Here is a 12745-nt window from a genome sequence, read left to right on the forward strand (position 1 = left end):
CCCGCGTACTAATTTACGTACCGAGCCTGTGTCCGCCACAATCTCTGCCAATTCTCTCTTCTGTACTTTCTGGCAGCTCAGGGAAGCAGGTAAGTTTTCTCACTTCCAAGCTTCTCCTCAACCCCACCGTTCTACCGTTTCTTTCTTCTTTTTGCTTTTTTTACTCATATTTGATTGAAGCGATAAGAAAGGGTTTCTTCTTTTTTCGGCAGGATTCTATAAATTGTTAAAATATTATATCTCTTCTCTTTCCCCTAAACATATGTTCATGATAGAATTCACCTTCTGATCAATCTATATGCTATTTATCTCCTTGAATTTGCTAATTTGGTTGCTAGGTAGCAATCTGGAAGTTAGGTTTTCTTTTATCGAATTTTCATTTGATCAAATTTCAAATCAACTATGAATTATCGTCGCAGATTGGATTGCTTTGCAAAAAATGTTCATTATCATTGATATATCTGAATTCGAGTAGGATTTATAATTTTATATAGCTAAACTTTGATTTTCACGATTTCTTATTTGATTTTTTAAAAAAAAATATTATCTTATAATTAGATGCTACATTCGTGGGGAGCTTTTAAAGATCCCTAAAGGAGTTACTGAACAATGTTACTCGGCTTTGCAGTGTATTTAGGTCTTGATTCTGTTTCTGCTAAATGTATACTATATTGTGTTAGCTAAAGTAATTCATAAACGCAGGTATTTTCTCGAGCAGTGAGCATAAATATTTGAAAGCATAGTTACATGTTGTTGCTCTCTTATTATGTATTCTCTTTACTGTCTCCTCAATTTCCTATTAAGCATAATTATGTTTATATTTTTAAGTGTTTTACGTTTTTCTCCTGCAAGCTAAACATGCATATTTTCATTGCCTATTTTAACTCACATGTTCCATCCACATTCCTTCCTCTAGTTATTGCATTTCATTTGTAAATTTAGGTTGTCTTCTTTTTGGTGGACTAAAACGAGTTACATACTACTAATACTAGTTACATCCTCGTTATGTAATTTGGAAAGAAATGAATAGGAAGGTGTTTGATGTGTTTGATTTGGAAAGAAAGGAATACAAGGGCATTTGATGGGGTGAAAAGGGATATTGTAAAGATTAGGGATAGTTGATTACACTATTTTGGTTCTATTTTTTTGGGACATAACATATATAGATTTGAAGATTTGGGACATGTCTATATGCTATTTATCTCCTTGAATTTGCTAATTTGGTTGCTAGGTAGCAATCTGGAAGTTAGGTTTTCTTTTATCGAATTTTCATTTGATCAAATTTCAAATCAACTATGAATTATCGTCGCAGATTGGATTGCTTTGCAAAAAATGTTCATTATCATTGATATATCTGAATTCGAGTAGGATTTATAATTTTATATAGCTAAACTTTGATTTTCACGATTTCTTATTTGATTTTTTTAAAAAAAATATTATCTTATAATTAGATGCTACATTCGTGGGGAGCTTTTAAAGATCCCTAAAGGAGTTACTGAACAATGTTACTCGGCTTTGCAGTGTATTTAGGTCTTGATTCTGTTTCTGCTAAATGTATACTATATTGTGTTAGCTAAAGTAATTCATAAACGCAGGTATTTTCTCGAGCAGTGAGCATAAATATTTGAAAGCATAGTTACATGTTGTTGCTCTCTTATTATGTATTCTCTTTACTGTCTCCTCAATTTCCTATTAAGCATAATTATGTTTATATTTTTAAGTGTTTTACGTTTTTCTCCTGCAAGCTAAACATGCATATTTTCATTGCCTATTTTAACTCACATGTTCCATCCACATTCCTTCCTCTAGTTATTGCATTTCATTTGTAAATTTAGGTTGTCTTCTTTTTGGTGGACTAAAACGAGTTACATACTACTAATACTAGTTACATCCTCGTTATGTAATTTGGAAAGAAATGAATAGGAAGGTGTTTGATGTGTTTGATTTGGAAAGAAAGGAATACAAGGGCATTTGATGGGGTGAAAAGGGATATTGTAAAGATTAGGGATAGTTGATTACACTATTTTGGTTCTATTTTTTTGGGACATAACATATATAGATTTGAAGATTTGGGACATGTCATAGATAGTATTACTGAGATGTAAATACGTTTTAAATACGGGTTGCACCTACTTGGTGCATTTTATTTATATATTTTTCATTTTTTCTTTAAAAAAAAAACTAGTTACATCCTCGTTATATTTTCTCAGATGGATTGGCTTGTAGGTTTGTAATAATTTGGTGTTGGGTTTCAATAAGTGAAGTTGGAAATGGTTGGACTATGTTTTATGTTTCATTAAATTATAATTTTCTTTCTACTATGTGAAGCTGATAACTTTCATGAGCACTTTTAGTTTCAAATTGCGTGGCTTGCAAGCAACACCAGGAAATACTGAAAGCATCTTAATCGTAGGTCGAAGACAGTCATAGATTAGCTGAAAATTAAATTAAGCAATGGTGACGCGAGATTGGTTACGTTTAGATATCCAAAATTGATTAGAAATTATAATTCTTTCAAATATTAAATTATTATACTATTTAGAATTACCATTTTTTTAATACTATTTTTAGGAGTTTATTTATTTTTTTTATAAAAGAATAAATTTTAATGGGGATAGATCGAAAAAGAGTTATATAAAAACAGAGAATAAGACATCCTTCTCAAAGTATCGAACAAAGCAAAAGAAAAATGCAAAAAAACGTGAATATCCTATGGGCTGCAGATAATTGCTTCCCAGTTTCGGTGAAGCTCCAAGATGTTTGTGTCGGGATAATGTTCATGTGCTCTAGCCTATAAGGTTGCATTATTATTAAGTAAAAAGCAAAATTGTCAAGATATATTCAACCATTGGAGATGAGCAGAGCCAAAATAAGATTTTTAAGAAAAAAATCTCCACACAAGCCTTAAGCAAAATCCATTTTTTCCATCCATTTCTTAACAGCGTTAAGCTTTTGAAGAACAGTAGATAGTTCAGAGACTTTTTAATGAAAAAGCATTTATGATTAAAATGAAAAATGAGCCCAAATTTAGGGAATAAATTGATAATTTACCCTCCATAATATTATGATTTCCAACCTGTTTAGGTAATCTGTAGCTACTCCATTATGCATCATTCTCTTCTGGTTGGATAAAACTTGTCCATGAGTTTTGAAGTGGCAAATGACGCAAAAGTTTTTATCTTCAAGCTTCACCTTGCAAACTTAACAACCTTTCTGCTTGGTCATTCTCGTCAATGCTGAAAATAATAAAAACATAAATTTTTGAAAAAAATAAAAATAAGAAACACAATATTTTTTAGGAGTGTGAAATCCTTGCAGTATGATGAAATCAACATATTGACCACTTTGCACCTCAACTTTATCCTTGAGCTGAACATCATTAGACTCAATTATTGATTTAGGTTCTTTCTTGTATTGAACTTTCATAGGGTTGTCTTTTGGGAAAATCCTTGAGCAATAGGGACATATGGTGTTCCTTTTTCACCGTAGAAAAAAGAGAGGTACTTGTGCACTAGGAGCTAAATCATCATTCTCATGAGATACATAACCACCATCTCTTTCATGCATCTTCATCTTTTATTTCATTGCAACGTTAGAGTTGTTCTTTTTTGTGCATTCTTAACTCATATGTCCATTTTATTCACATTTAAAGCAAACAAATTCCTTATTCTTAAAGAAAGTCTGGGAAATTGATATTGATCTATTCTTCAGCTCATTTTTTGATTCAAAGCTTTCCTTGGGAGTGGTTTCCATAACCGAAAACTGATCATTTCTTGGAAATGATTATTTCAAAATATTCTTCCACGTCCAGGGCTCTGTTAAGTTTGGGTTGTAGATGTAGTTGTAGTTGTAGGGACTGCCGAATTAACTTTCTTTTAATATCATCTCTTAATCCTGCATTAAATCAAGATGTTGTTTGACTATTATCTTGTACCAACTTACTTCGAATTTTTAGTACTTCAAACCTCTGGATGTATTTAGTTACTAACATGTTGCCTAAATTAAAGTGTAAGCTTGAACACCGTGTTTGTCAAAGTAGTCGTCAGCATGCTGGTTTTTGGGTGTTTCTTTATTTTGTGCCTGTGGTTGATGGTGGTTATAAGGGCTCTTAAGAGAGAACTGACGCATGAGGGAAAATAAATCTAAAATAAATAGTGTATTGCCCTTAGCTTTGCTATTTCTTGATTAACATTCACTTGACTTATCATCAGACTTGTAAGAAACTCTAGAATCCCATGTATTCTAAATGACAGTTCCATATGACTGATTGTTATGCTTATCCCACAGTATTTTTACTATAGTGTTGATTCTGCAGTGTTTAACATTAAACTAAAGTTTGTTACCTGGCATAGCAATTGGGCGACGTTTGCGCTCACTTTACTATTCTCTTTATTTCCGTAATCTATTTTTCAATAGAGAATTTTTCTTTTTCTTCTGAGACTTGTTCAGGAGAGGATCTTGGTTGTTGATGTCTGCCCCAAATGTATTGGTGTAAAATGTATTATATAAGCTGGTGTTTGTTAGGATGGTGATGCAGAATGGCTTAGATTTAGGTTTCTTAAATAGATTAGAAAGTATAATTCTCTTAGATATAAAATGATTGTACTATTTAAGAGTCTATTATTATATTTTTAGTAATTTAAGGTTTTATCTTTTTAATATTTGGTTTTCCTATTTTTATTAGAGTAGTATTTTCTAATTTGTTAGTAAATACCTTTGCATGATGTAGTTCTTGAGAAGCTTCACTTATTCAATGAAGTCTTATTTTCCTTTGACTTAGGAAAGGCTACATGTTCATTTGTTGTACGGGGAGGGGGTGAGAAAGGAAGCTAAAGTTCTAATAGGGATGCATTGTTTGCAGGCTTGTGGATAATGTGGTTAGAGCCCAACCACATCATCTTTGAATACTGATCCCTCCCTTTTCAGTTCCAGTGGAGAGGATGACCTTTTTGGTTCCCCTATGGGTTAAGATCCATTGTCAATTTACTGATATCTCCATTGCTCTGATACATAGAAATTGGAGACAATAATACATTGATTTTTTTCCCTTTTTGGTTTATACTGCTGTAATGTTTTGGTTTTCACGAATTAGTTAGTAGGATATCTTATCCTCTACCATTGTATTTTCTCTCTTCTTGTCCTTAATCATATTTCTTTGTCCTGTAAGAAAAGAATATTTATTATTTTTCTGATATGATTTCATTGAAACCCCTGAACTTGAAATTTTATTGTGGAATTATGTTTCTTTTCTCTGTGTCATAGTTTGTCTTTCTGGTAGCATAATAACCTTTAAAATACTTTTGAATCTGATGTTAGGTAATCACCAAAAGAAAATGTTCATTCAATTGAATGCTTTAAATTGTTAAATAAAAGTATCTTGTATTTTGGAGTTCCTGTTTGTTTCTTCCTCCTCCTCCGAGGATTGATTTTGTTGGTTTTTGCATGAGATCATGCTGCAGTTGTTTCTATTATTACTTTTTACATACTACATCATTTTCCAAGATTTATATTATTATTTTACATGGAAGCACATGTAAGAGCAATATAATTTTTAACAAGATCCCTGAAAGATTGGTTAGATATGCTCAACTTAGAGATAGCAATGGGATGGATTTTGGATGAAGCAAATGTCCACCTATATTAAAATGCCTTATGAAACGATGCATAACTTTCTTGTTTTCAAGTTGAATGCGTAATTTATCTAGCTTCACTAAGTACAAAATTGCCCTTGGCAGAAGGGCTAGCCTAGTTGGCTGGGCAGATTCCTCCATTTAGAGAAGTTCGTTTCTAGTCCCAGCTAGAACAGTTAACATGTGGTTTAATTTTAAATTACTATGGCCAAGAAGGGTATAAAATGGCCGTATGGTTTAGTATTTTCGCTTGCATGCAAAGAGTTACATGTACTTGCAGACACTTGGGCACAGTGCAATTTTTTTACATTCCATGCAGCATAGAACTTTTGACTGATCTATTTTTGTTGTTCATGAGCGAAGAAAATGTCACTACTTTAGTAAATAACCTTGCACACATTTAGATTATTGTTTATTTATCCTATTAAGTTTTTTCCTTTTCAGGGTGCTACTTATAGATAAGCAAGCAATGGAATTTTTGTTTCAGGGAATGAATGAAGACACATCTGACTGTCCTTTTGATGCAAGTGACATTCAGAGATGTCCATTTCTGAGGAATATCAACAAGCCCACAAGCTTTTCATTTTCTTCAGTGAATTTCCCTGTTCCTGTAATTTGTTCTTTGCCCCCTTTGCTCCTCCATCTGGATGATCAGTATCAGTTTTGTCTTTTCTCTTTGGTTTTTGCATGATATGTTTATTCGATTTCTTTTCTTCAGGTTCGAGGAGCCAAAGGTCCAATTTTTGAAGATGGGCCAAACTTTGGCACCGCATTTAAACTCTTTCATGGGAAGGACGGGGTTGTGCCACTGTCAGGTAGGTCAAATATTTGTACTGAAAAACCAGAGTCTGTGCCTGTACCGCCGTTCAACCCCCTGGCAGCACACACTGCAACCATTAGTTTGGCAGCTTTTGGTCCTGAAGGACCATTTGGCTTTTATTTCTTTCGCGACAAGTGGAAGAAACAGCAACAGAAATCCAAGCCATCTAACAAGAGAGAACCTTCTTCTAAGGTACTGATACTTTCTTTTACAAGAAGTTACCTTGAAAAGAAAGTGAGTTTTTCTTCATGAGAAATGAGATGTAGTAAAACGAATCAATAAGAGCATGTTGAGAAAGAATGCACTTATAGGCATGCATTGGGCATTCATGGACAATAAGAAATAATCAACAGGAAATAGTCTTGCCTAGGTAATTAACCAACTAGAAGCTCTTTCAAATTACCATTGATATATAATTGAATATTGCAGATAATGTGAATTTGGTTTTGTCATGTACATATGAATGGTTAAGAAATTATAGAAAAACTTAGACTTCACTCTGTTTTGTTCTCTAGACTGGAAATTCCTCAAAGCATGAAGCGCTAGGAAATGAGTGGTTAGAAAGTGGAAACTGCCCAATTGCAAAGTCTTACAGAGCTGTGAGCCATGTCCTCCCCCTTGTGGTAACAGCTCTTCAGCCACCACCTGGCCTGAAGCTTAGATGCCCACCTGCTGTTGTTGCTGCAAGGGCGGCCCTGGCTCGGACTGCCCTGGTTAAGACCTTGCGCCCTCAGCCACTACCTGCAAAAATGTTAGTGATTGCTCTCTTGGGGATGGCTGTTAACGTGCCTTTAGGCATGTGGAAGGAGCACACTCCAAAGTTTTCAGTATCATGGTTTGCAGCAGTGCATGCGGCTGTGCCGTTCATAGTGATGCTAAGGAAGTCTATCATTATGCCCAAAACAGCTATAGCTTTGACAATTGGAGCTTCCATCTTAGGACAGGTTATCGGATCAAGAGCTGAGCAGCATCGGCTCAAAGCAGCGGCTGATAAGAAGGTGCCAGCTGAGACAACAATTGATTGTGGTGCTGCAAAGCAGGAAAATGACATTCCAGGTTTTAACTGTGGTACACAGGGAATGATGTGGGATCAACTTCCTGCCAAGGTTAGTCGACCTGCTTCTTCGTCAACCAATGTCTGCTTTTGAATCAAAGGTTCGGAGGCTGAAATAAGAAATAGACTGTAATCATCTCTAAGATCAGATCTTTACTCCATAAAATATGAGCATTCATATTTTATAGATATCGAATAACTGTCCAAATGCATTTCTTACATTAGAATGAACAAAAGGATGTTTAGCTTATTTTATAAGAATTTATAACATTATTCAACTTATAAGCTCTCAAAATTTAATCTTTAACTTTTTAATTTAGTTCAAATATCAAATTTATTCTATTCTTTAACAGAAAAAACTTAAATTATGAGGTCATGTTCTCATTGTTATCAATTTATTAATTTAATTAATTAGTTAAAGTTATTTTTGTTGTGTTTGTCTTTTGAAACTTCAAAACATATTTTTATAATTTTAGTTTTTTTTATTGTAAAATATAAAAAAAAAATTAAGTATTTGAAATAAATATTAAGGATTAAATTGTAATAAAAAAATTAAAAATTAAATTATAATAAATATTAAATTTTAAAGAGTAGTAAATAAGCTTTTAAAATGATATCTGATGTGTTTGAGCCAGTGAAAATGATAAATTTGTAATTCATAAAATTGTGATTTATATTTTAAAACATAAACTAAATGTTTTTACTCTTTTTCTTCTACGAGAAATATATTATGTTAGATTTTGGTGGACAACCTAAAAAACTTCTTATACCTTTTTAACCTCTGAAATGTTTACCAAACCCGTAAAAATTTAAAATTACTGAAAAGCAAAATATTAGTTATTGATACGTAAAAAAATTATAAAAGAATTAGTTTCTTTCTAATGATGAAGTACTTTGCACCCAGGCAAACAGAAAAAAAAAAAAAAAAGTGTTTTTAATAAAATTAAATACAAATAAAAAATACATTATTTTTAAAAAATTAATTACGCTTTTAACATCTCCTCTTCAATATTCCCTTAGTGTATTTATATTATATAATTTCTAATGTCTGTTATAATAACAATTCAATTGAATTCCATTAAATATTAACTATTTATTCCCACAAAGAAGAGATTTCATTTTCAAACAAATTCCATTTTCTTTTTCATGTGAACTTCATCAGTAAATATAATGATTTCTTCCAAATATTCTGAAGTGCAATTCAGTTAAACCTTGTTCATTACTAAGAACGCCAATGCTGAAACGAAACGAATGTAGCAACATTTAATTTCATATTATTATGCAGAAGGTTCAACTTTCAAGTGACTAAAACCCCAAAAGCATAATATTAAACATCAGTGTAAGATAAAAGAAGGAACCAATGGACGAACCTCCCAATTCTTGCACACAATTTGAACTCATGACACGTGATCCTAACAAAAATTCACAGCTATGCAAGTCTTCACACAGATGAAAATTGCTGTACAAGAGTTTAATAGCCACCGACCTGTTGCCCTGGCGTACCTCCGTATCTTCCCGTTGAGAAAGAGACTCCGGTGCTGCTTCCAGAACCTCCACCAGGAGATACCCTATTTACATAACTACCTCCCATTGATTGTCCCAAACTACTCATACTACTTGGACAATTTGTTGGGTTATGACTGCTACTCCCGCATCGGTTGCAACCCGTGAACCCAGGACTTGCAACACCATGAATCCTAGAACTACCATACTCGTTACCATATTGACCAGCTTGATTTGCAGTTGATCCACCAACAGCGGGTTGCCTTCTTCCCAGGTTTCCAGTATTACTCATTCCAGGATTCAGATTGCTACCATCATCCACCTTCATGGAAAAACAACTAGAATCCCTTTCTTTAAGTTTATTCATCATGTCCAAAAGAAACCTGGTCTCAAACGAATAATTTACCTTCTCCGCTTTCACCACTGTAGCTTTTACACGCTGTTCATCACTGAATGTTTCTTCTTTTATTTTTAGCTTGAATACATATCTCATAAAGACAACCCTACGAATTACTTCTGCATATTTTTCATCATCTTGATTCTCATATTTCAGATAGTATAGATCTTTAGCAGATATCCCCATAATATCTTCACCAGCCTCCTGAAAGGCAGTCACCCACGTTATGCCCGTATGATCCTGTACCTGGAACTGTATTATATACCTATAGTCACATTCATCTACACATTGATCGCACCTGTCACAACGCCACTTTCCATCTCCATTATTGGTAACCTTTTTGTTGCAAGGTCGATCCCCAATCATGATAGGACAAGCTGTATAACAGAAATTGTCAGACTTCATGTATATAATTGTTGCACTGACTGTGATCCAATCTGGCTTCTCGGAAGTCCCTAGCCTCTCATCCTTGATCTGTGATATAGTCTTCCGGGCATCTGCTTTCCCCACACTTGATACTTCCTTAGAAATAGAGATAGAAGGAGTGCTCCTTCCTTCCTTATCAAACCATTGCTTTAGCTTGTGAGCTTCTGGAAAATCTGGCTCTATAAATAGCTGACTTGTAGAAATTGTCCCCACAGCCTTGCCATTAAAATCATTAACTCTACCTGATTTTACAGCCAGAACTGGGTATACCCCAGAATCACACAAATTTTGTAGCGTTTGTCCCTCAGCATTGCAAAAGTTTCCCCACAGAGTTAATTCAACACTTCGGCCAGATGTGTCCTTCAATTGGAGAATTCTCTTTTGAGTTTCAGTACCATTTTTTCTCATAATTGAAGAAGTAGGACTGATAGATGACACTACACCAATTACATCTACAACACTGTTGTTTTCCATGCCCTCAACATCGCTTATAAGCCGGAAGTGAAAGCGTTGCTGTGGAATTGAGATATTATCCTCAAAGCATGGTTGGACAGTTGATGTGCTTTCTAAATATATTTCAAAATCATTGTTAAGGTGGTTGAAATTTTTTTGAGCAGGTTTGAGACTTCCCTTCGAAAATAAATAAACCTTCCCAGCTTCAATCTGGTTGTAGAATTGATCAGCCACGGCATTAAAACACGTCACCCGTATTTCTCCACCATCAGCATCAAGAAGATCAAAAGAAAACACCTTCCCATCACCACGAGGATTGTTGTAGTGCCTAAGTTCCCCTTTTGATGTTACTCTTGCCTTGATTGTCCACCGGCCCTGGTAGGGATTGAGAGCAGCAATTGGAATTATCCTCGCTGGGGCTTCATTCCTGGCTACTGGCCCTCTGTTAACATACATTGGTTGCACTGCCCGCTGATGGAAGGTGTCAGGAGGACGGTTATAAGTGGTTGGAAGAGGCCGTGATACATCTGGGCCAGGATTCCTGAAACCCATTCTTTGATCACCATACACCCCATGGGGTGGAGCTGATTCGGGAAACCTAGAGCCAAGTTCTGCTTTAGGGTAAGCAAGGGGGGAACTAGTAGGAGGATATCTGCCTGAGTCAGAATTGTTGAGATAATTACTCTGCAATTGGTTTGTTCTTGGCTGCTGTACAGATGACCCACCTGCATTTGGTTTATCAACTAAACCACCAGATAGTGAACTTCCACCAAAAGATTGAGGATTCCCTGTTAGTTTTCCTGGTTGTTCAGTGAAGGCTTGTCCAGGTTCAGCAGGCCTTGGCATAGCTACAGGATTCCCAAGTATGTCATATTTTTCAAGAATTACCACTAGTTCCACAACAATAACAATCCTGACAATTAAACATGAGTACTGGGTCATCAGCTTGAATATAATTGAGAACAATTGATGCATGGAAAGAAGATATGAGGTTGTAAAGGGTTTTATCCTAATAAGAACTAGTAATTATTTCCTTCAAGAGGATGAATTATAAAAAGAAAAATCAATTTATTTGACATGATGATTATCCCTCTGAATACAGCTTCAGTGAGATCATAGAGAATCTAATACTAATGTTATAGTTACAGAGAAATAGGCAAGATGAGGAACAGGGTGCCTAATCACAATATACGAGATAGCGATAATTAATAATAATATGCAGTGTAAGTTTAATCAACACCGTGCACCAAACAGACATGACCAAGGATTGGGAGAATTTCATTTTACTGATATCACCAAAAGAATTCAGCACCCAATGATTTCAAAAACCTCTCCAAGCAAAACAATCTGCACCAAACTTCATCAAAGACGATCCCCAAAAAACCGAAGTTAAGACAAGCTTGAATCCAAGGATATAACTGTGATGAAGTTAATTTCAATAGCGACAAATGAAGTAGCTTCTAAAGTATTCGATATTTCGTAAAAACTAAAAACCCACCTTAATAACAATTTCAATAATTTTTCTTGAAGAAAGGAAGCCATAACCAGTTATTGAAATGGATGATTAGTTAAAGGTTACCTGCGGCCTTGTATGACGCTACAGACAAACTGCGTCAACTGAATAACGGAACCAATCTGCAAACTTCCATTTTTGACAAGTTCGTTCTTGCTAGTGCCGAGCATCCCTTGCTGCAGGTTGGTCCCGTCTGATAAGACCAACCTGAATCTCTCCTTAGGTGGTTCCTGCTGTTGTTGCTGTTGAAGCCTGCTCTGAACAAGCTTCAGTTCCGTCACCTGCAACACTGGCGTCATGTCCTTCTCGCTGGCCAGCTCTCCCTTGGCCATTTTCTCCACCGCCCCTTCCGTCAGATTCACAGCCATCGAAAACCGAAGGCAGAAATTTCTTGGAAATCGCTATCCTCAATTGAGAGTAACAGAGAGAAAAGCTTTAATCAGAAAATGTAGATTGCATATGGTTCACCAGAGCGTGAAGAAAAAAGGTTGGGCTTATGGGAAATTTGGTGATTTGATAGGGAAAACTGGGTGATTGGTTGGCGAGAAATTGAGAGAAAATGAGAGGGAATGGTTAGTAATTTGAGGGAAAGTGAAAGAGGCAGAGTTGAAAAGCCCTAGCAGAGAGAAAAGTGAAGCGCCATCATTTGAGAGGTGAACCGCCAAATGTTCTGGAAATTTCGGATTCCCGATTTAACCGGCCTAAGATTTACAAATTTCCGAATGTGTCCCCACAAACCATAGACTTCCCGAGTACGCTTACGGGGCCCCCATTGTCTGTTTTAATATTTTTTGTGGCAGGGATCCTTCCTATATTTTATAGGCTAAAATATCAAATTTTATTATATATTAAAAATTTTGAAAATAAAATAAATAATTTCCTTTGTCTATCATAAAAATTGAATTAATATAAAAGTTGATACAAATATATATATATATTTATTGTCACA

The 12745-nt window shown here is 35.0% G+C and overlaps 2 protein-coding genes across 4 annotated transcripts; one reads left to right on the top strand and one right to left on the bottom strand.

Moving 5' to 3' along the window:
* Window positions 1–7782, top strand: LOC110808651 (zinc finger B-box protein). 3 transcript variants are annotated; one of them, XM_088216165.1, is made up of 4 exons: window positions 1–89; window positions 6075–6240; window positions 6349–6642; window positions 6966–7782. In XM_088216165.1, exons 2-4 carry the CDS (start codon window positions 6100–6102, stop codon window positions 7596–7598), a joined length of 1068 nt encoding a protein of 355 aa, XP_088072291.1. In that variant the 5' UTR covers window positions 1–89; window positions 6075–6099; the 3' UTR covers window positions 7599–7782. The 3 variants fall into 3 exon arrangements, with proteins under 3 accessions (XP_088072291.1, XP_088072292.1, XP_021889907.2); XM_088216166.1 differs by having other exon boundaries at window positions 53–89; window positions 6118–6240; XM_022034215.2 differs by lacking the exon at window positions 1–89 and having other exon boundaries at window positions 1545–6240.
* A 960-nt stretch (window positions 7783–8742) lies between these two features.
* LOC110808650 (replication protein A 70 kDa DNA-binding subunit E-like) lies at window positions 8743–12468 on the bottom strand. The gene is made up of 2 exons (XM_022034214.2): window positions 11863–12468; window positions 8743–11196 (listed from the first exon to the last, which is right to left on the bottom strand). The coding sequence occupies exons 1-2, from the start codon at window positions 12162–12164 to the stop codon at window positions 8976–8978; spliced, it is 2523 nt and encodes an 840-aa protein (XP_021889906.1). The 5' UTR covers window positions 12165–12468; the 3' UTR covers window positions 8743–8975.
* Window positions 12469–12745: the final 277 nt, after the last annotated feature.

Source organism: Carica papaya, chromosome 3, assembly GCF_054855325.1.
Source record: "Carica papaya isolate Zhongbai chromosome 3, ASM5485532v1, whole genome shotgun sequence".
NCBI lineage: Eukaryota > Viridiplantae > Streptophyta > Magnoliopsida > Brassicales > Caricaceae > Carica > Carica papaya.